The following is a 24,359-nucleotide window of genomic DNA, read 5'->3' as shown; positions in this document are numbered from 1 at the left end:
CACTCCTTCACCCTCAGAGTGAATTCACCATTTCACGTTTAAAATAAGGACTAAAATCGTACTTTGATATGAAATTTGACACAAAAAGTGCTGCCGGCAGTGTCAGCGGAAATGCACCCAGTATTATTGGTACCATCCAACGCGGGCACGATTTTTATAGTTTTATTTTATCAAAAAGTTAAAATGGCGCATGAGGAGTTAAATTTTACGCGTTATATGCCTTTATAACTTTAGTTTAAAACTAAAAAATTATGCATGATTAGATAAGAATCATTATTTTGTCCTTAATAATATTATGCAAAACTAATGTTTTAGTTCGCAATGTTAGATTTTTCAATGTCTGTCTTTTATACTGTATTTAAATTTCTGAACTTTAACAATTGAAAAGAACAAAGCAGCTAGTCTAGAATCTATGGCTTGACCTGACGCTGTCATGTCAACGAACTGATGAACTTGGCGGTTTCGGTCTTAAAATTGGCTAGGTGAACCCTAAAATGCCCCCAAAGAAGCGTGAAAAAGATAGTGAAACAAACAAAAACTCTAAAATCGATCACTTACAGGCTGACCATGAGTTATTCCTACAAGCCTTCGAAAGTAAGTCACGATTTGAACGGTACACAAGTAGCGTTCTCTTTGTGAATTATTGCACACGATATTATTCGAAACTGTTTCTTATTTCAGAACCAACACAGATATACAGATTCTTGCGGACGCGAAATATGCTGTCGGTTCGTACTTTGTGGTTAGATAGTTTGTATTTGGTTCTTTAGTTTGACAAGTGTTAGAGAGGGGTGTTTTATGTTTGCAGCCAATATTCCTCAACAGGACGTTGTCCTATATGAAGCGGAGAATGTCCAGGAGCAACAAAAGTCGCGTCGGTTTCAAAGTAGACTCCTTGTTGGAGAAGATAACTTTGAAGAAGAGCACAGAACTACAGCCTAATAGCTTAGGTGGTTATATGACTTTAACATTCCTTGGATTTTATGACAAAAGCTTAGAAGACCCATGCTCCAGAGACTTTCAGGTTAAAGTTGAAACTCTTTTATTGAAGATTTGTCACAAAAAAAGGAAGGAAAGTTCATCAGCGATTGTTGAAGTATCGGTAAGTCTTTATAGTTACAATCAAATTTTGCATAGACCAATACTGTTATTCTAATACAATTTGCATGATTGGATCCCTTCTCATCATTGCAAACAGTTGTGATTATCATTTTGTGATGTGAAGTATTCATACTGCAACTGTATTTTAACTTGTGTAAGCCAATCAGGAGTGATAGTGATCATCACAATGTAGTTGTCAAATATTTTAAGGCCCTCTAAAATCATTTAAAAAGTTAGTGTCTAAATAAAAATGTTTGTGATAAACTATCAAACAAAAGTGCAGCATAGCTGGGGGGAAACCAATGACTCCACATGATACAAAGGCATACTTGGCTCTAGGATGACTCATTAGTGCCTACTATGATTACCGTAACTATCCAGCTGTTATCAGTTCATAATAGGTATCTCAATTTAAACTTGATTGTGGGTTGGAACATTTTTCAGCAAATGTCGCCAATCTAAATATATAAAAGGAAAAGATGACTGACTGACTGAATGACTTACTGACTGACTGATCTATCAATGCACAGCTCAAACTACTGGACGGATTGAGCTGAAATTTGGCATGCAGATAGCTATTATGACATAGCCATCTGCTAATAAAGGATTCTTGAAAATTCAACCCCTAAGGGGGTGAAATAGGGGTTTGAAATTTGTGTTGTCCACGCAGACGAAGTCACGAGCGTAAGTTAGTTAGCCATTAAAATCAACACAAACTCATTTTTATTATAATTTTAGGTGGGCAGTTGTTCTGTACCTCTCAACCCATCAACCTCTGAGCCTCCAGCCATGGCTTCAGCAGTCAGCATCTCTAGTGACACATTTAGCCCATCTCATGGCCCTAATGTCAAGTCCTACATGTTAATGTTAAGAGTTACCGTCACTAAGGTCTCCTGCAGCTCTAACGGATCTACCTCTTCAGAGATCACAAATGGTGATAGTGATGGTAAGAATTCCTAAAAGGCTGGCAACGCATCGGCGGCTCCTCTGGTGCTGCAAATGTTCATGGGCGGCGGTAATCACTTAACATCAGGTGACCCGCCTGCTCGTTTGCTCGCTATATCTATTAAAAAAAATAAAAAATTCTTTGTTATGATTGTATCCACTCTAGTGACACATTCAGCCCTAAAGTCAAGTCCTACATGTTAATTTAAGTTTTACTATCACTAGCTTCCTATAGTAATAAATAAAATCTACCTCTACCTGCAGAGGTAATCTCTGCAGGTAGAGGTAGATTTATTACATAAGATGATAATTTAATTTAATTTAATGATGGCAAGAACATTTGATTATGATTTAAAACTCCTTTAGCTCATCTTACATTCTAATATCAAATCCTACATGTCATCTTGTGATTTAAACCTAATTACAATATAACAAATTAGTAATTACATAAATACATAAGAGATTATATACTAATTATATATGAAGCATTATATACTAATTAGCTCATAACTTTAGTTTGAAGTATGTAATTAATTATCACCAATATATCATCTTACAAATCAGCAGCGGATCAGCCTGGCTGTCCAGCGCGGAAATGCAGCCAGTATTCTTGGCACCATTCCACGCGGTCATGATTTATATAGTAATTAGATAAGGCTAGCTTTAAGTTTCATCTTACAAATTAACAATTTTGACCATCGGTAAGCATAACCATAAAATTTTACCCATTCTGAATAAATAATTTGAATTTTGAATCACAATATAACTAATTGGTAATTAGTCTAATTACATAAATACACTAGGCATTTTATAATAGTACAAATAAATCAAGATCAAAATAATAAAAAATCCTCTTTCTTCCAGAACCTCTATCAAAACGTCTCAAATCATCAACAGACTTAAACGCACCAACCACAGATACCAACTGGAGCAAGCTCTACGGTAGCGAGTTGATTGTCTATGACAAACACAACCGATGCCTTCTCACCAATGGGGAATATGATCTAGTATTACATGACGTCACGCCTGGGGGTCGCAGCGCCACTATAGCGCGGTCTCCGCATAAAGCTCTGATGGCTCAGTGGGAAACTATACCTAATGTAAGTGATTTTTTAATAATCTAAAACTAGTATGTAATACTTAAATTTGATAGGTGGGTACCACAAGTAAAGGAATAAATCCGAAAACCGTGAATTTGTGGTTACATCACAAAAAAATCAATATGTGTTCATGAACAAACAATTAGTTTTTTCAATTTTCAAAGTAAGATAACTATGCTAAGTGGGGTATCATATGAAAAGGCTTTACCTGTACATTCTAAAACAGAATTTTATTTATTTTTATGCATAGTTTTTGATTTATCGTGCAAAATGTCGAAAAAATACGACTGTAGTACGGGACCCTCGGTGCGCGAGCCTGAGTCGTACTTGCCCGTTTTTTTTCCAGGAAAATGACACATCAGAGACAAATCCATTCAACATATTCAAAGTGAGACCGCTATTGAAACTGAAACTAAGCTGGAGTCAGGAGCCCACTAATGGTTTAGTGAACAGACCAAAGCTGTACCAGCAAGGAGAGAGCAATGGAGTCAAGAAGGACACTAATTCTGCCAAAGACAGGCTTTCCACACAGAAAGTTTCGACTAGTGATAGTAAAAGTGAGTCTTAAGTTTTTTTTAAACCCCAAGGGTCTGATAACAGACTGGATGCTCTGAAGCATGCTTGTAGGTGTCGTTTTATTCAAAGGTGCGTAAACATCGCGCCAATGTTGAGCCTCAATAGCTCAACCGGTAAAGGAGTGGACTGAAAACCGAACGCGACGGTTCAAACCCCACCCGTTGCACTATTGTCGTACCTACTCCTAGCACAAGCTTGACGCTTAGTTGGAGAGGTAAAGGGAATATTAGTCATTTAACATGACTACTTATTCTTTTTTTTTTTAAATGTGGCTAATTCCGTTGTACACAATCTCTAAACTAAACTAAAATGACACGTCTAAATCTATTGCTATCCCTTTCATAATGTTGTTTGCGGAAAAGGATAGCACTAGATTTTGTCCTGTTAATTTAGTTTAGTTTAGAGATTGCGTACAAGAGAATCGGCCCCAGTATCTATTAAGGCTGTGCCGCTACGCGTATGTGTGCACACACACACATGTGTACGAATTTGTCATTACTTTTTAAAATACAAATTATAAGTTTCGCCTATCTTGAGTTTTTAATGATTTGTTTTACATCGATGTTTTAAACCTAATTATTTGTATCAAGTATTGAATTGTGCTTTGCTTTGCGAATTTTCTCTAACTGCATAAGGCAAATAGGTTGGGATGATTTGAATATTGATAGGGATTTTAGGTAATTTGTGTAAAATCGAACTTCAGGTGGTGGTCACCTCGTTTTTCGTACAAATAACTTGCCTGATGTATAAAAAAACAACGTCAGAATTCCACCGAATTAGAACCTAGACTTTAGAGGATTATCTAAAAGTGACTAGATTCTCGTAATCTTTTCTTTTAAATTCCAATCACTACTCATTAGTTCTTGAAAACTCCATATGTCCATCCAAATATGTCCATTTTTGTATAGATGAAAAACTAAAAGCGGAACCAAACGGCGGCGAGTCGAAACGGCAACAGATTATATACCAGTTCCTATACAACAACAACTCTAGACAACAGACGGAAGCCTGCGACGATCTACATTGTCCGTGGTGCTCTCTGGACTGCGGCACTCTCTACTCTCTCCTCAAACATTTGAAGCTGTGCCATTCCAGATTCAACTTTACATATTTCGTGAGTTATTTTTATATACCGACAAGACTATCTTGGCGAGTGGCGAAAATCGAAACTAACGTTGGCGTAAAGTGTCCCCTTTGTTCTTGTTTGAATATTCTAAGCCTTTGTTCTCCAAAAGCGCCCCCCTGTCAATGTCATTCAAGTGCCAAGAGAGCCTTGAGAGCCATGTGCATGATCTATTCTAATATTATAAATGCGAAAGTATGTCTGTCTGGTAGTTTTTCGCGGCCCATCCGTTTAACCGTTTTCGACAAAATTTGATACAGTAAAAGCTTGCATCCCAAGAATGGACATCCCGGATAATCAAAGAGTTCCCACGGGAGTATTTTTAGTACAGGGGTAGCTTGCATCCCAGGATCTCGCATTGCCTACTTTTAATCCCAGAAACACAAAAGAGTTCCCACAGGATATTTCAAAAACTTAAATCCACGCGGAATAAAGCATTATCTAGTATTTTATAAACATACCATTGTTCCAAATAGCTCATTTCTGTAAACTCACAGCCGATCCCAGGAGGCGCCCGTATCGACGTGTCAATAAACGAGCTATATGACGGCTCATACACTGGGTCCCCCCACGACCTCATTGCGGCACAGGGCCGGAGCAGCGCCGCGGGGCCTCGGGCGGGGCCTACACGGAGGGCCTCGCTCACACACCTGCTGGTTTGGAGGCCTCGGATAAGAAGGAGGCCCCAGAGACACAGTTTGGCAGAGTTTCTGGAGCTAGATGATAGTGATATTGTGGATGCACAGAGGCCTTATCTTACTGGACATAATAGGTAAGAATATTCAAGTTTTGTTCTGCGCAGGACACGCTAGAAAGGTCTCATTCACAAATTATGGTCCATACGCACTTACGCTTGCGCGACGCGACGCTGCACGTTAAATATAGTTCATATGAGTTTGTATGGAGCAAAGCGTACTTGAGCGACGCGGTGCGACAAATATATAGTACGTGACAGGTCAAGAGAGACGTGAAGGTGTGCGGGGCGTCCCCCCGCCTCATACTCCGATTGCCATTTCGACCTGTCGCGTACTATAGTTTATATGGAGCAAGGCGCCTGCCGCATCGTGCGTGCGTTTGGGCCTTTAATCTGCTCGAGGCATTAAGTTCACAGGTTTTTTTCAAGTAGTTTGAAAGGGTAAGCCTTTACTATGCCTAAAATAACTTTTAAACAGTATGTTATATATTAACTCAAGTTAAATGTAAGGCGAAGCAGTATTGTATTTAAAGGTAAACTAGCTTATGCTCGCGACTTCGTCCGCGTGGACTACACAAATTTTAAACCCCTATTTCACCCCCTTAGTGATTGAATTTTCACAAATCCTTTCTTAGCGGATGCCTACGTCATTATATCGATCCGTCAAGTAGTTAGAGCTGTGCGTTGATAGATCAGTCAGTCAGTCACCTTTTCCTTTTATATATTTATAGATTAGCTGAACAGCAAAGTAGGGAAACTTTTACATTTTTCTTCAATAGAACAATTCTTTACAGACTCTACCACCACACAATATCCTGCCTACCAGTTTACCCTAACGAATTAGACATCGATTCCGAAAGCGAAACCGACCCGCTGTGGTTGCAACAGAAAACCATGATGATGATTGACGAGTTCACAGACGTCAATGAGGGAGAGAAGGAGCTTATGAAAATGTGGAATTTACACGTCATGAAGTACAACTATGTCGGCGACTGTCAAATCCCTCTAGCCTGTCAAATGTTCCTGCAAATGAAGGGGAAGGAGTTATTAGAAAAGAATTTGTATAGAAACTTTACTCTCCACATGTGTTCTTTACACGATTTCGGGCTGTTAAGCCCGGTAGCTTTATATCAAACTGTGCAAATGCTCAATCAAATGTTAGCGGATAGTGCTGAATCCAAAGAAAAGATGAGGGACTCCTTAAAAGCTCAGAGAGAGCATTGGATTGCGGTCGGGAAGTATCAGCAACCGGTTATTATAGAACAGAAGCCTGTGACGGCTACAGCGAAGTTGAACAACGTAGAAGCGTCACCGTCTGTCAGAAGAAAAACTTCAAATCTCCAAAACGCCAATAGGATGGGGAGCACTAGTTCTAATTTCAAATCGGCCAGTCCCGGACCAATCGGGGAGAATAAAAGGAAAATGTCCTCAGGGAGTATACAGAGTAGGAAGCGGTCTTCTATATCGGAAAGGAAAAGCTCTGTATAGCGTTTAATCAGTATTTAGTTTTTGGACTGGTCTCCTATGGATTGCATATCAGAGTGCAATACATTTTTCAGTACTGAAAACGCGAGTGAAACTACGAATGTACTGACTAAATTCGTGCTATTGACGTCATTACTGGTATACCAACCTCTAGTAAAAGTTTTCACGTCTCGAAAACTTTATGGTTTTCATTAGTTTTGAAAGATATCTTGATTTGGAATCGTGTTTGCGGTATAATACGTTCAAACTAAGACAAGGAATGACTTTCCGCCACATGATATGACTGACTTCTTAGTTAGAAATCTATTTTCAATAATAATTATTATAATATTTTCAACAGATTTTGTAGTTTGACTTGAAGACTTAAAAAAGTTAATTTAAATGCAAAAACCAAACCGTAATTTTCTAGTAACAGTTGACGAATAGAGGTTATTGACTTTCTTCTTCTTATTTTGAACGCATTATACTGCCGATATATTTCACAAAGTAGATTTGTGGTGGGGCTAACTTGTATCGGAATCCATACTAATATTATAAATGCAAAAGTGTGTCTGTCTGCTAGCTTTTCACGGCTCATCCGTTCAACTAAATTTGACGAAATTTGGTACAGAGATAGCTTGCATGCTGGGGAAGGACATAGGCTTTTTTGGATCCCGAAAAATCAAAGAGTTCCCACAGGATTATTAATAACTTTAATCCACGCGGGTTAAGCGTGCATTTTCTAGTAAAAATAAAAATACTAGGGGTACTGATGACGTCATTGGCAATATCGTCAATACTAAAAAATGCTTTGTTTTCGGTCGTGTACGATCAGTTTAACTCGAACTTGAGGCTTCGAGTGTCGCCTGTTCAGGCAACTCGTTATGTCAGACTGAGATAGTCTGTCGGTTCATCTAGTTGTATACAGACGCAATATTGCGTCTGTATATGACCGTTTCATTTTATTTTATCTATTAGAATAGTTTCATTTTATTTTATCTATTAGAATAGATAAAATAAAATGAAACGGTCATGTCTGTACATTCATTTTCAGTTTTTTTTAACTTGTTAGTACCTAGTGGTGTAGTCTAGATGGAATGTGTTAAGGTCGATGAGGAATAAAGCTCAAGGTATATTGGCGCGTCGAAGCGATGCGAAGCGTTAAAATTACCAAGGGTGAGATGCGCCATTCGCTCGGAAATCATTGGTTCATTATTATTTCAAGAAACTGCCTCGTTAGTGTAGTGGCTTGCTTATTATGAGGTCACGGTTTCGAATCCCGGGTTAAAGTTATTTGGGTTTTTTTATCTGGAAATTTTCAGTAGCAACACCGAGTTGTGAAGTTGGCGATGTAAACCCCGTGCCTCGGAGAGCACGTACATGCACCTGATCTCTGTCCAGTCGTGTCAGGTTGACGTCCTATTGGACAATTTGAGTAAGGAAATAGAGGGTGCAACTGTTTGTGCATACACTTGCACTGTAATATCTCTTGAGTAGTTGGTCACCGTAGTTTAAATTCGGTTGAGGGAAGCGGGCACAGTTCAAGGGTTAGATCGAAGTCGCATAAATGGTGTTAGTTATTTATACTTTAAAGCTGATATTTATAGAGCGTAGTTTGACTTTGCTCAGACTTTAGTTAAAGTTAAAACAAGACTTGAGTTGTGTCTCACATAAATCTGTCGTTACTCTAAGTCAAAGTACGATTTATATATAATATGGCTTGAGCTTACCTAATATTCCCATATATCTAACTATACAGAGTGTAACCAGAACGCTGGCAAAAATGAAGACAGGCGATAGTACAGATGATTACTGATATGATACCACAAAAAAAACGCGAAATTTATTTTGAAAAATCCTTTTTTTTTTTTTTTTTTTTAATAGATATAGCGAGCAAGCGAGCAGGCGGGTCACCTGATGTTAAGTGATTACCGCCGCCCATGAACATTTGCAGCACCAGAGGAGCCGCCGATGCGTTGCCGGCCTTTTAGGAATTTGTTGGTCCGCCCCTTGAATAACCCCATGTTATAATCTAGTGGGAACACCGCCAATCCTATAGGTAGTTTGTAAAATTCACGATATATTGCAAATAAAACATCTTGACAATAGATGTCAACGAACGTTACGTAAGTAGGCCACTCAAAGTCAATGCCGCGTCGTAGGTGGGGCATTGATCTGGTTTTTGCACGCTATACATTGCAGGTTTGAAAAATACTAAATCACTAAACTACAAAATTAGGCAAATGGTTATTGGTATTGGATTGTGTTTAGGTAGTATAACAATAACGCCAAGTTTTTTGCTAGCGTTCTGGTTACAATCGGTAACGTTCCAAACATCTAGTTGATTTAAAAAAATGCGTATTTTAGGTTTAAATTAAAATTGTCATGTGATTAGATAAAATTATAATACTGCCCAGTAATTATAAGTTTTACGCTATGTCTGTTTTATGTGGGGCTATTTGTAGGATAAAACAATACTGTCATAATGTCTAAGATATCTATAGACCGTACAAAATGACTCCTCACGCGCCATTTTAACTATGGGTCAATTGTCATGACAAAAGTACGGTACCTTTAAAACAAGGACTAAAATCGTACTTTTGACATGAAATTTGACACACAAAGTTAAAATGGCGCGTGAGGAGTTAAATTTTACGCGTTATACACCATTTTGTTTGCCTGATACGGTCAAATTATTTAACTAAAATCCAGTTGCATGACAGCAGGTTAAAGTTACGTAACTGTTAAACTTGAACCGGATCGGAAATCTAGTGTTAAATTATTGTCGAAGTTTATTTGAATTAATATTTTTTTTCTACTAAATTACGATTGGCCTAACAAAATCCATGTATAAGTTAGTGGGGCCGATTCTCTTGTACACAATCTCTAAACTAAACTAAATTAACAGGTCTAAATTTAGTGCCATCCTTTTCCGCAAGCAACATTATGAAAGGGATAGCAATAGATTTAGACGTGCCATTTTAGTTTAGTTTAGAGATTGTGTACAATGGAATTAGCCACATTGGGGCTGATTCTCTTGTACACAATCTCTAAGCTAAACTAAATTAACGGGTCTAAATCTAGTGTTATCCTTTTCCGCAAGCAACATTATGAAAGGGATAGCACGTGTCATTTTAGTTTAGTTTAGAGATTGTGTACAACGGAATTAGCCACAATGTCAGCCTATGAATTTGATGAAAATTTGTAATCATTCAAATGACTCATATTTTGACTATCATACCTATTACTGTCCTCATATGAAATAGGCATACGAGTGTCCATTAAATGGATGTAATAGTTAAGTTTGTTTAAATTATTACGTACTATTTGATTTGCTGATCTTAGATCTCTTTTCTTGTAAGTTGCGTTCCATTTTATGTCTTAAATGTCTGATTTTTATCTTTTATAGAAATTGCCAAATATGTAAAAATTTAGTTTTACTGCGTTAGTAAAAAAATATTAATATTTTTCAAGAGCTTTCCTATTTTAGAATAAAATCAAGATCAAGCGGACGGTAAAAAAATTCAGAGTTGACAATTTCTATAAAATCAGTCTTGCAATTTTCACTTACAGAGCTTAACCATATTTTATTAGTTTAATATCAGTGTTTTTGGTATTAATGTCAATAAAAATTCATTCAGACTTACAATAGTGTAATTAAGGTATTTTAATCCATCAATTGACTGAATTAAAGACTACAATTTATAGGAATAGGGCTCTCATTATTTAGAACAAAACGTAAATACCATAGTGGCAATAATCTTGTACAATCGTTTTGAGTACAACTCAGAAGGCTAGAATAAAATGCTCTTATGTTAATAATTTGGTTAGCTCTAATGTTAGCAAAAACAAAAATTCTAAAATTGTTAAGGGTTGTAGCAAATACACAATATTGTGAAAAGGCCTGTAGGTTGCGTTGTTTAAGAGTGCCCACTGACGATACGTCCATCAATCCAAATGGAGTGGACGTCTTCCAAAATCGTTTCGTGAATGTGAAAAACGTATTCCAATTGAATGGACGTCGTCCAGATTTGGATTTCCAAACGAATTGAAAAGTGAAAAGCTAGCAGACAGACAGACGAAGTTCGAAGTGACGGAGCGTACGTCCAAATGGAAGTATAGTCAATGTGCCTTTAATCTGGAGTACGTCCATTTGGAAGCATTTCAAACAGACGTATCGTCAGTGGCTAGCTTAACAAGCGATATTCGCTGTCGCCACATGTCCCTCCTCTCCACTCGTGGCCTCTATTCGCTACACCCTTAAATGTATACAAACATGGCTAGAGTGTAGCGTTGTTAAAAATACCGAATTCAATGAACTAACTATTCGGATAAAATTTACAAAATACAAAGACTAATGTTTGTATTGCCTTATCCAAGTTTTTTCTATATACGCGGTTTATATGAATAATTGTGATTGTGAAATAGAAAGTCTCTTTTTATAATAATAATTATTAATTAATAGGTATTAGTTGTGTGTTTATGTTAATAACTTATATTATTTTCGAATTGCAATGAGTAATTGAATATTTTGTTTTTTTTCCAATGTTTCAGTAATGTTCAGTAATTATTTTGTACTTATGAAATGAATATAATTATTATTTTCAGTATTCGCATGTTTTTATTAAATCGTCATCCAATCTAAATCAGTATCCTTATTATGAATGCGAAAGTGTGTTTGTTTGTTGGTTTATTGGTTTGTCCTTCAATCACGTCGCAACGGTGCAGTGGATTGACGTGATTTTTTGCATGGGTATAGATAAAGACCTGGAGAGTGACATACATTCTATCCCGGAAAATCAAAGAGCTCCCATGGGATTTTTAAAAATCCTAATTTCACGCAGACGAAGTCGCGGGCATCTGCTAGTATGTATATAAAAGGAAAAGCTGACTGACTGATAAATCAACGCACAGCTCAAACTACTGGACCGATTCGGCTGCAATTTGGTATGCACATAGCTATTATGATGTAGACATCTGCTAAAAAAGGATTTTTGAAAATTCAACCCCTAAGGTGGTAAAATAGGAGTTTGAAGTGTAGTGCGGACGAACTCACGGGCATAAGTTAGTTTAGGATAAAAAGTAGTAGTAGTAGTAAAGTAGTAATAGTATTTATAATAGGATAAAAAGAATAAAATAAAATGTAATGCACATTGACTTATATATTACTTCGTATGGACAGGGCTATTGAATAAACAAAATGGCACCGATTCAGTGGTGCTTTAGCACCAATGCAACCTCAGTGACCTCTGGATTCCAAACAGGTCGTTCATTAGTATCTAAGAGGTGGTTATTTGGTTCCAAAACCGTGAAAAATTTTATTCGCTTGACCATATCTTGTCATTTATATCGATGGTCATGCACAAAATAAGTGAAGTGTAATAGAACTCATAAAAGAAATTCTCTAGTATGGCGACTTATTTTGACTAATATTTTTAAATACAAGTAAAAGTATGGGTCATTAATATTCGATATATGTATTTTGTAAATTGCGTTATTTAAGATAACCCAACGGTCAAGTCTTGTTGATCGAACTACAAAGTTTACCAAGCTATACCTACGCGATAGGTCGAGATGGCAATCGGGGTGGGGACGCCCCGCACACCCGCACATCCCCCCGTGCTAACCCGGTGTGGGCGAGCGCGGGTGACGTACGGGTGTTCGAGGCGTCTTCCCGCTTCATCCCCGATTGCCATCTTGACCTGTCGCGCACTTATAGGTAGGTACGAAAAAGTTCAAACTAAATTGTCAAAATTATTAAAATTAGAATGGTCATGGTCATAGAAAAAAGAAAAATGGAAAGCCATTTGACAATATGCTAACAAACTGAAATTTATCGTTTAAATATGTCACATTCGAAGAATGCTTACAAATTAGCCGATAAAAGTACATTGGACGTATACACAAGTGATGCAAATGTGGACAAAGGTACATTTATTTACACCTACGATGTGGGTAATGGGGCACTTACACACTAAGCCCAATTTGCTCGGCGAAGGACCAACGCTGGCTGGCTTGTCCACTTGGGGTTGTCATACAAACATCAATAATCTTGGAGTAATTGACGACCTTGGAGTATAGCTTGTGATTGCCTAGTGGCATCCGCCATCCGCCCCTATTCGAGAGGTCGGGGGTACGATACGTCGTTACGTAGCTAGGTACCTACGAAGCGTCTTTGTGCGAGTACGCATAGTATCGTCCGTTGCAGTGGTCCTTCTGTTACCATAGTTTCTGCAATAGGCTAGTTGACACTTTTTTTAAGTTGGTCTTAAATGGTTAATATTTGTCCTATTAGATCAAAAAAATTAACACTATATTTTTTTGCGCCCTAAAAACCGTAAAACTTTAATTTAAAAATATTTTTTTCTTAGACAGGTGAAAACACTGTCGGCCATGTTTGGCCCATAGATTATCTGTGCTCTGACGTCATGCATTTGTAAACAACAGCATAACCTCCCAAAGTTTAATAAACATGACTTCTATACTAGTTTACATGAAAAATATAGTAATTATCGTTATTGTATCATCCGAGAATGTAAAAAACGCATCGATAAAGACCACAGGAAAGTTGTGGATTGAGAGTGCCCAGTGAAATAAATATACGTAACACGCGAAGACTTGCTTAAAGGGATCCTATATGACAAAGACTTCAACCCAAATTTATTTTTGCAAAGATCAGTTTGTTGTAAGTCTTACTTAATAACTTATTCAATTTATAAAGAGAAAACGATATTTTTTTACGTTTACTATGAGTTTTTAGAAATATATAAAAACTAGCTTATGCTCGTGACTTCGCCCGCGTGGACTTCATAAATTTCAAACCCCCATTTAACCCACTCAGGGGTGGAATTTCAAAAAATCCTTTCCTAGTGGATACCTTCTCTTTACCTACAAAGAACACACACACAAATTTCATGTATCTAGGACCAGCTGTTTAGATGTTTAGGCTGTGCGTTGATATATAAGTTAGTCAGGACTTTAAATTTTATATATATGGATAATACGTTAGTCCCCGCGTGACATATGGATGACATTTCGTTGTTTACATATTTAATGACGTCACATCATGGCTGACAGCGTTTTCTGCGTTTCAAATAAAAATAAAAACTGTATTTTTTTAAATTGGTTTTATATATCCATCCTGCGTTTTTAAAAATTGTTATTGATATATTTCGTTGTCTTAAGCAAAATACTATAATAAATAATCATTTATTGGACGAAATTAGATATGAGTCAAGTAGCCTATTAACTAGTCTCTGTACAGTGCGTAAAAAATACACAAATGTACTGAACACGGTACAAAATTCGTTGCTCGCTGTATAATATACGCGCATGGAGGTGTAATAATATAGAACAGAGGGCAGGGAGTATAGGTCTCATATTACACGCATTATATGGGTACCTACTTCTATTGTTTTATTTTGTAGGTGCGATAAATTGCAACAGGACCGAGAGCTGCACTTATGCTGGTAAGTAAATGGTTCAAATTATTTATAGATATAAACTTATACCTCTTATAGTTTGTCCTGCTGCATGTTTTAGGCACACCTGTCCACATTATGGCTATAAATATGTGTGGCCATCAGCCATGTATTATATCATTAAGCACTTAGCCCTTTGAGGACCAGACTTACCTACTTCAAAAGATTCCTCCATCTGCTTCTATCGCTCGTTTTGCAGCTCCTTGTTCCAAGCCGCTCGGCGTCTTAGCCTCTAGTCTTAGCTTTAGTCTCTACCTATCCATGATCCAACCACCGAAATTTTGGCTCTGTTTACCACACCTTATTACCTCATAATATTTATTGAACTTCCTTGCATTCTGTCTCTGAGGGTAGAGCAAACATTTCGATATCTAGTTTAAGTTTAGATTAAAATTCTATTATTTTTACCCCCAGGTTGCCGAGGTACCCCCTTTAGCTGAATTTTAAACTATATTCAACACACTCCCTTGAACAGGTAGGTATAGTACGCGACAGGTCGAGATGGCAATCGGGATGGGGTCGCCCCGCACAACCGCACAGTCCCTGCGTTAACCCGGTGCGGGATAGCTCATAGCGTGGGTGACGTGGGGGTGTACGCCGTCCCTGTGTCTCATACCCCGATTAAGATCTCGACATGTCGCGAACTATAGATACCTACCTAATATTTACCCCACAGAGATTTTATGAGTTACTTAAATAAAAGATTCATTAAGTAATTTCACTTTCAATCGATTTAAAACTTGTGAGGTTGAAAACCTTTGATTGCCTGGATTTACAACATTTGTTTACAGTAACACTGTCGAAGAAATCATCCGGGTCGGGCGAGGAAGCATCAAGCCTGTGCGTCGGCCAGAAATCATTCATCAGCATACACTCAACCGACCACCTCTGCCAAGTGACAGACATAGATACTCCTGCAGACCTTGAGGAATGTAACGTAGAAGTCTTAAGCCTCAACGAGGTATTCCCCTCAACATCAGAAGAAAGTCTTTCCAATGACGATGAATCTCCTGTACGGAGGAAGAGGCATTCTAAAAGAGGTCACAAAGAGCCAGAACCCCCGAAGTCTATTTATGTACCAACAAGCAGCAAGTCTTCAACTACACCCGGAAGGCAAAAAGACAGTATGGAAGCTCAAGCTCAACACTCCGATTTTGATTTACCAAAAAACACGATGTGCGTAGTAGGTAGTAACCCTGGGGAACCGAAAAAGTCTTATCTAGATCCACCCAAGAAAATGACGAAAACGGTTGGTGCTCAGGCTTTTACTACTATCTGGGTCGTATTCATCATTGCTAAGGATCGCTACTCCTTTACATTAATCACATAATGTGGTATTTTCTTGGTATAATAACGCGGTAGATTCCCCAATCCTTCCACACACGACACGAATAACTTTGACTCGTACATTTATGATATCAACGAGACCAACAACTCAGCGTGCTCTCTCCGAAGCAATCTATCTATCAGTAATGCCAAATTCGAACTTCCCAAGTCGGTCACCCATTCAGTTACCGACTTTTGTCAAAATTGTTTAACCAGCGCAATCGAATGATATGCGCTGTCGTATTAATTAGTACCACAAGAGTACCACACTTCCATTAAACCATACCTACTCATTTTTTTTTGCATTGAAAGATTTCTTACAATTTTCAGATGAAAAAATTCCTCCGCAATATTGACAGGCACAAGAACGATCAGAGTAAAAGCAGTGAGAAGGTGATCAGCAAACTGACGACAATGCGGGGTATACTGAAGGATGGCGGCTGCGGGCCTGAATGCACGGGAGATTCTTCCGCCCACGACACTGAGGATTTTAATACAGGTGAAAATAAATAATATCCTAGATACGTTTTACGTCTATTTTTGCGGGTAGTTGGTCTGACTCTGTCATATGACTCCAGAATCATACCTAGGAAATTAGGAATGCAGCGTACCCTTCGACGACTTATTTCTTATGGGAGAGCGAGGGAGATAAGAGAGGCGCTATATTTTATTAGACTGGAAGGACCGAAATATTTTAAAATAAAATATAAGTAGGTAGTCTGAAAGTAACTATTAGTACGTACCTAGGTATTCTGTCATATAACTACTTTAAAAATTACATCGTATTAAGTCCCGCAAATTGCTAATTCGCTTGGCCGCCATTTTAGTGATGTCAGCACAGACTGAAGTTTCGAGCTGATGGTATATTTTTACTTAAATATACGTCAAATGACGTCATTTCGAGGTTAATGAGACATGGTTCCAGTGCAATAGCAATTTGAGGGACTTATAACAAGGGTGCTCTCCAACTAAGGAGTTCTGGCGTGCGCAGTATTTCGCTAAACTCAATGTACCTACTCTCATGCGCTTTCTGATTTGTCTGATGTTGTGTCTCTGAGTGTCTGTCAGCCACTTGCCGGTAGATGTAAATCGACCTTTAATATGTATGTTTTCTTTTTGCAGAAGACTTAACGTCCTTACCACCCTACGCAATGGATTTTGGACCAAATTACGCAAAACCAAACCTGGACAAGAACGTCTCATTCAACTCGCAAGTGTTAATCATCCACTTTACGGGAGATCTCTGCGTGGGACAAAGCATCGAAACCCTAAGCAAGGAGAAAGACCAGCAGGCGAGGAATTCGGAGCTAAGGAAAACTTTTTTAACCAAATACAATGAACTTTGGCCAACCGAAAAGTAATTTTAAGTCTAGATTATGCTGATCACATACCAATAAAAAATCAATATAAAATGGGATACGTTTTCACGGAGATAAGACATGCAAGATTCATAAAGGTACGCGACAGGTCGAGATGGCGATCGGGGTATGAAGCGCTATCCCGCACCGGGTTAGCGCGGGGACTGTGCGCGTGTGCGGGGCGTCCGCACCCCGATTGCCATCTCGACCTGTCGCGTACTATACATTTGAGGCATGTAGCCCTACTGTAGCCCTTTTTTTTCTATGATTTCACATCACCATAACGATATTTGACATATCGTCGATTCAGGATCAAACCGAGAGTTCCCTCACTCTAGTTCACTCCTGACTGTGGTATGGCATTGCTAAGTTATTTGAAAATATTGTTAATTTATATTTATGCTTTTTTTGTATGTTGAAATTTTACGTATGTTGCGTCTTTTTGTATGTTTACGATTATTTATTGAGATGGAACAAGATCAGACAAAAAATTTACAACGGTACATACATAAACCGAAATAAAATATCTCTGACTTAACCATTTTTTGTTTTATTTCTGGCAACTTTTTTATAGCAAAATCGACAAAATGAAATGAATATGGATCAAATCGCTTAATCCTTGAGTTGAAAAGTTAAGCGCAGGCCACACCGCCAGCTAGCGGGCGGGCGGGCTAGGCGGGTGGGCGAAGCGAACGAAGGAAACTATACAAACTACGAGAGCGAGAGGGCGTTCTATCTGTCCATTGTCATTTGCGCGCAGTTGCTGTGCAAGTTTAAGCCCAGGCCACACCGCCAGCTAGCGGGCGGGCGGGCGGTCGAGCTAAGCTAGCGAAGCGCGGGCGCGCCAACGAGGTGAACGAGTAGCTTCGCTGGAATCGTCGGATATTTCGTTAGCTTAGCTCGTTAGGTTAGTCGGTAGCTCGCGGTGTGAACCGAAGTATGTAGTGTCCGTCCAGGTTGTAAGCTATAAAGTAGTGTTTTTGAAAGCAAGTCTTTGTCAGTCGTCATCAAAACCCAACAGAAGATCTATAAAATAAAACTACAAAATGTACTAAAATATATAATGTTTTAGTAAAAAACATTATACAACATTATTTCAAACTCAACAACAGTAACATTGTCTATCAACTTTCCTTTGACGATATTTTCCACAATACTAAATCTTTGACTCGATCATAAGTAAAGTATTTAGGGAAGTCTGTAGGCATTTGTTCTACGATCCAGTTGGAATGGGTCTTGACTTTATCCAGCAAAGTAAGGAATGTTTCATAGCAAGGTGCCACCGAGTCCAAATGCTCTATCGTGAACACGTACCTCTTTTCCAAGACTATGTAGATAGTTTTCGGTGAGTTGGAGTTGAGGATCTTTTGTATAGTTGATATGAACGCTGCGGTTACGTCATCGTCGTATATTACTGAAAATTTTAATAATTACAATTTCACTACCCATATCTATTTGTATGAAAGGACAAGCTGACTGACTGACTGATCTATCAACGCACAGCTCAAAGTACTGGACGGATCGCGCTAAAATTTGGCATGCTATAGAAAGGATTTTTGAAAATACAACAATTAAATTTGATTTTCTTAAAAGAAAACCTTTTGAGAAAAGCTCTAGTTTACTTTCAAGTTGCGCTTACAGAAGTTTTGCTTAAAAAACAGAAGTTCATCCTGATTTGTTATTTATTTATTTATTTTTATTTTTCATGTACCAAAATTGTAGTTACAAAGTAATAATAAATTAAGTTACATTGGAAATGCTTATCTCTAAACAGAGATTTCTTCCAGCTTCCCATTCAAGGTTGTGACATTCCTTACTTTTATTTCATAGCTATGTAATTTATTGTTACCCTCTTTGTATTATAGGGCGTTTAAGTAATTAAATTATTTATTCAATGATTTATTAAGCACCATACGCAACTAACTTTCGATTAGGTATATTTAGAAAACTTATTTTAAATATACATACCTTTTTAACTCAAAAGTTATTTTTTGGTTAGTCAAATTATAGCAGACTTCAAAAACTTGCTAATTTTAGGGTAAAATAAAATCAGGTAGGTATAAAACCTCAGAAAGTTGTTAGCAGAGCGAGCCATTTACAATAATTAGCCAGCGAATGATAAAACATAGAAGCATTCCTTACGATGCGATGGCGTGACGGTAACTCTACCATGGTGTGCACTGTGCGGTTTGATATTATACTACTTAGTACATACATTACTCTACCGCACGAGTATTCAGTTCTCCTCCGTAATTGTCACATTGGGTCGGTTAATCACGGTAGTGGCCAGTGTCGCATGACACACAGGACGAACCGTAGTTACGTATTTAACACACTCTATTTTCAAAATACGCGAAAAGGATCTTATCCACACAGACAGGTATTCAACTTTAAAGTCTGAACTTTACATTACTTAAAACTGACTTGTCACGTAACAAGGTCCGAATGACAATTGTTAGAAACGCATCTACTATGTTTTATTATTCGCTGTTAATAGCTATTACTCAGGAATTAAGGACATAATTCAGCAAAAACAAAAGACGACCACATGATATCTGTCTTACAATATCTGTGAATCCAACGACTCGTGATTCTGGGCTTCGGTCCTCGACGAAGTTTCAGCCATTTTCTAACACAGAGAGTTTTACCGTTAAAGGTCTCAACCCACTACCTAGGACCGTACCATAGTCACTCATAACATACCACTTCCAAATTTACTAGCCATTTAAAAAATGTACTATAACAAAATATCGTTGTTTAAGTTCTCACCACATAAGTAATTTTTTGGCGTTTTTAACATTTCGAAGCCATTCGCTAGAAAAACCGAGATTCGTTTCAGCTAGTCAAAAACAAGAAAACGTCCAATAGAAACTCTTAACAGCATAAAAAGTAAGTGCACGTTATCCATCAAACAACCCAAACTTCTGGAAACCAAGTCATTGCGCTCTACTGTAAAGTTGAATTTTGACATGGTGCTAGACCTAAGACCTTAAACGACAATATATCGGCATAGTTAAATAAACGCATAAACTGCTAAAATTACTGCCACCAACTTATATCGTGGGCTTCAAGCCGTTCCGTCGTACCTACCATCTTTTCGGCAGATACAAAAACATAGTAACTATTTCATTATTTTATTAAAAAGTGGTTTACCTATTATGATAAACTTAGAGGCTGTCTTTTGCTAATACTGGAATTGAATAGCATGAAAAGCAACAATGCATATTTTTGTTTAATACATCCTTTATGTTTTGTATAAATGTTATAAATGTTGTTATAAATGGTTTGAAGCCCGCGATACGCATTTTAAAAAGATCTATAACCAAAAATAATAATATAACAATCTGCAAACTGGTACGGGTTTACGGTACGGACCTATTCAGTGGGCGGATACTTTTACATCAAAATACTTCCAATGGAGTAAACATTAAAACCCTTACCATCTGCAGCTATAATAATATCAGACCGTTTTATTTCATTCAACAAAGTTGGGCTCCATTCAGTGTTAGTAAAGTCAAGGGGCATAACTTTGAGTTGCGACTTTATCAGTTTCGAGTTATATTTCGCGTTTAATTTTATTAGTTCCAATATACCACCTAAATCTATATCTGTAAAAATATAATCATATAAAAACAACATTAAGTATGTAATCTTGTTAGAAAAAATTGAATATAAGTTACTTTAATTTTAATTTATTATAAAAATGGTTGTATAAGTTTCTCAAGGTAAAAAATTCCAAATATTAATTTTAAAAGAATATGAAAAGTTTTATGTATGTCAGTCACAAAACAAATTTATTTTAACTTGGATTTGTTAGTGTGGAATTTATAGTTTTATAACTTTTATTTCATCACATTTACAATTTACATGAGGTAGGCTTATAGCTTTCTATATGACCTATATGGAGGTTTGAAATTTCGATTGGGTAATACATGAGTAAAATGATGAAAAAGTATAATATGTACAGTATTACCTGTACAAATGACTTTCTTAGCGTACATAGCAGCTACAAAACTGGTCAACCCAGTGCCCGCGCCCAGTTCCAGTATAGTCTTTCCATTCAAGGTACCAGTCTGTCCCAGGTGTATCAACAGATCTCCTAATAGTAAGGCCCCTCTCCATACTTGCAAGCCAACTAACGAAATGTTAGTTTTTGAACTGTGTTCTGAAAATATTTTTTTTAATGACTTACTAACTTGATTGTGACTTTATAGCGGTAAATTTTATTTAAGTAACACAATGGCATAATACTGATGGGTATCTGTATCTTTTGCTTTTAATGTAGCTAAAAAGGCTGAAAAATGAATACTAAGAATGACAGAAGAAACTTAGTCTTCAACTAAGTTTTAGTGTTACTCTACAAAATTAAACACTACGCTCAATACTGGCACCTAAAGTCACTATGTTTGATAGTTTTAAATTATTTTTGTCTTTTTCTTATTATATTGGTAAGAAAAAGATATAATAATAATAATAATAATAATAATAATAAAAATATATTTATTTAAGAAAAAATATTTACAGGTTACACAAATTCAGGTATAATCATAAACTCGAAGCTTGAGTTTTTCCGTATACCGAAGCCGTTAACATTAGGTATCTACACGTCACACATATCTTATTAAAAGCTAAATAACAATACTTATAAACTAACAACATTGAACCAAATGTACGATATTTTAAAACTTATATTTAGTAGGTAAAAACGCAATTATTAAAATTATAAATGTATGTAGGTAGGCAATAGGAAGTATATGAATAGGTACTCTAAAATTAAGCTGCCATCAGAATCAGTACCATGGAATAATTTTAATAGAAAGATCGACTTAATTGTTATAATATTTTAACATGGATCTGGGAGCCTACTGCCATAGAATGGATAGCTACAGTGTGACCAATCGCAATCACCTTGATTGAACAACACTATTGGCTGAAATAATATATTGTTGCGGAAATCACTACTCATATTATTATGAATGCAAAAGTATGTTTGTTTGTTGGCTTGCCCTTTAATCACATCGCAACGGAGCAACGGATTTTAGAATTAGCAACAATTATCTTTTTTTTAATATTATTTGTAATTCATACCTATTTTTATAACTTCTTTCTGTGGCCTCTCTACATCCAGATCATTGTCTTCATCAAATTGAGCTTTATTTTTACCTTTTGGTAATAAAAATGGAAACTCTGATATCACATCTGAAATTGACAATTTTGAAATCAATTCAAGCAAAACATTCCAGATTTGTGACCAAACAATATGATAATGTAGGTACTTACTACTTAAGACTAAGGATCACTAGTATGTATAATCTACTTAATTTCTTTTACCTTACCTATAGTTTCTTCCAGTCAATCTGTCTCTGTGGTATAGTCATTTCAAAAACAAACTAAACAAGCTTTAAAGTTCAAATTAAGTATTAACTTGATTACCCCCTTAAGTTATTATGTGTTAATTAGGTATTTTAAAATCATTGACATGAAAAAGTTTTTGATATATCTCCTCAAGTGAAAATTTGTTAAACAGATACTTATTTAAAAATCATTATGAGATCACTTAAGTAGTTTTTGAGAAAAAACTATTGTTTAAGAAATAACAACCTGACCGCCAACGTTTTTATAGCTCAGAAACTCAGAAAAAATAGACCTTATCTTTCTGGCACACACTTGACCTGTGTTTTTCCTTTTTTTCACATTTTAGCTTCATAATAGGTACTATTTTTCTTTTCTCTTGCAATAAAGTTATTATATTCTATATTTTCTTGGTACAGAATAATTTCTAAAGTAAGAATCATTTTGTGTGTACTTACTCCCATCTTTGCTGGCCTTCCTGCCAGTACTATAATCATATTCCCCATATATTTCTGATGTGACAGTATATTCTGGCATCTGAAGAAACACCATAACATAGAATTAACTTATTTTTTACAAAAATCTCAAAGAGAAATAACTAAAATATTTTATTACATTAGAAATACGAAAAATTAACCTCAAAATCTAATAATATTTCAATTTTATAGTATACAGTATGAAGAATAGAACAGAACTGAACTTGGAAAGTGTTATGTTAAAAATTGGAGAGCATCCAAATTATAAAATTCTAAAATAAATTCTTTGGTCTACAGTGTGAAGGTCGCTACTGAGATTCACCGATTCTTGTGATACTGTTATTAATTATTGATGTATTAATTTATTATGTACCTACCTATTAATATTTGATAATAATTTATGATAGGTTCTATAATACGATAGTCCTTGGAGTAGTTTTTGTACCAATATAAGTTATACCTGTACTCTGTAGTCTGTCCCTAAAATCCACACTAATATTATAACTGCGAAAGTGTGTGTCTGTCTGTCTGCTAGCTTATCACGGCCCAAGTCCCAACAGTTCAACCGATTTTGATGAAATTTAGTACCGACTCAGGTTACATCCCGGAGAAGGGCAGTCTAATTTTTATCCCGGAAAATTAAAGAATTCCCACGGGAAACTCCTAAATCCACGCAGACGAAGTCGCAGGCATCATCTAGTTTAACATAAAAACTATAGATAATAGGAATCAGTTACCACTTACCTAATTGAATTTAAAACTATTCATTGCCTTTTGTAAACAGGAGTAAATGATTCATTTTCTTTCATTATCTTGGAACCTCGATCAATATATTTTTTAGAAATTGTCAACAAAACTTTTATTCATCCAAATTTGTAGTTGTCTGCCTTCTTATTTAATACAGTAAAACTAATTAGTTTTATTTTATTTACAAAAATACAAAGCAAAATTTATTTATTTATTTATTTATTGACAATCATGTGACAAGACATTGGCGACAGGCGAAGTAGTACTTAGAAATTCTTTGGACATGGATCATGTCAAGGATATTTTCAATTGAAAATAATAGGCACTACTGAAAGCCATAAAGCAAAATAATAAGAAGAAGAATTATTATGTTACTATTTCGCATCTATTTCGTTACAAGATTTTGAACTTTGACGTCGTTATAATAATATATTACATACAAAGTGTGAATACCTATTCAAAGAATTATAAAATGCGATTTGTTTCAATATTTTATAAACGTGAGTTAAAACAACAACTATTTCATATTTTTTTTACAAAAGAGTAAGACTAATCAGATCACGCACTGCGCGAAAATCATGCGGAACGGTTTTTCTCACAGAATTCTGCGGAAAGT

At 36.5% G+C, this 24,359-nt stretch overlaps 3 protein-coding genes across 5 annotated transcripts; 2 read left to right on the top strand and 1 right to left on the bottom strand.

Annotated features, from left to right (window-relative positions):
- Window positions 1-422: 422 nt before the first annotated feature.
- On the top strand, window positions 423-11,613 carry Su(z)12 (Polycomb protein Su(z)12). The gene is made up of 9 exons (XM_034975222.2): window positions 423-594; window positions 682-728; window positions 809-1,102; window positions 1,840-2,047; window positions 2,911-3,146; window positions 3,493-3,703; window positions 4,631-4,836; window positions 5,343-5,617; window positions 6,334-11,613. Exons 1-9 carry the CDS (start codon window positions 495-497, stop codon window positions 7,025-7,027), a joined length of 2,271 nt encoding a protein of 756 aa, XP_034831113.1. The 5' UTR covers window positions 423-494; the 3' UTR covers window positions 7,028-11,613.
- A 1,180-nt stretch (window positions 11,614-12,793) lies between these two features.
- LOC117988123 (uncharacterized) lies at window positions 12,794-17,416 on the top strand. Its single transcript, XM_034975235.2, has 5 exons — window positions 12,794-12,931; window positions 14,431-14,472; window positions 15,276-15,733; window positions 16,141-16,309; window positions 16,933-17,416. The coding sequence occupies exons 1-5, from the start codon at window positions 12,850-12,852 to the stop codon at window positions 17,169-17,171; spliced, it is 990 nt and encodes a 329-aa protein (XP_034831126.1). The 5' UTR covers window positions 12,794-12,849; the 3' UTR covers window positions 17,172-17,416.
- An 841-nt stretch (window positions 17,417-18,257) lies between these two features.
- On the bottom strand, window positions 18,258-24,212 carry LOC117988128 (methyltransferase-like protein 22). 3 transcript variants are annotated; one of them, XM_069502993.1, is made up of 7 exons: window positions 24,197-24,212; window positions 23,741-23,886; window positions 22,979-23,057; window positions 22,257-22,367; window positions 21,142-21,333; window positions 20,609-20,776; window positions 18,258-18,582 (listed from the first exon to the last, which is right to left on the bottom strand). In XM_069502993.1, the coding sequence occupies exons 3-7, from the start codon at window positions 23,055-23,057 to the stop codon at window positions 18,293-18,295; spliced, it is 840 nt and encodes a 279-aa protein (XP_069359094.1). In that variant the 5' UTR covers window positions 23,741-23,886; window positions 24,197-24,212; the 3' UTR covers window positions 18,258-18,292. The 3 variants fall into 3 exon arrangements, with proteins under 3 accessions (XP_069359094.1, XP_069359093.1, XP_034831132.1); XM_069502992.1 differs by lacking the exon at window positions 24,197-24,212 and having other exon boundaries at window positions 23,741-24,145; XM_034975241.2 differs by lacking the exons at window positions 23,741-23,886; window positions 24,197-24,212 and adding an exon at window positions 23,136-23,155.
- Window positions 24,213-24,359: the final 147 nt, after the last annotated feature.

Source organism: Maniola hyperantus, chromosome 14 (assembly GCF_902806685.2).
Source record: "Maniola hyperantus chromosome 14, iAphHyp1.2, whole genome shotgun sequence".
Taxonomy (NCBI): domain Eukaryota; kingdom Metazoa; phylum Arthropoda; class Insecta; order Lepidoptera; family Nymphalidae; genus Maniola; species Maniola hyperantus.
The sequence above is the reverse complement of the archived record's forward strand: the minus strand, read 5'-3'. Positions and strand labels throughout refer to the sequence as shown.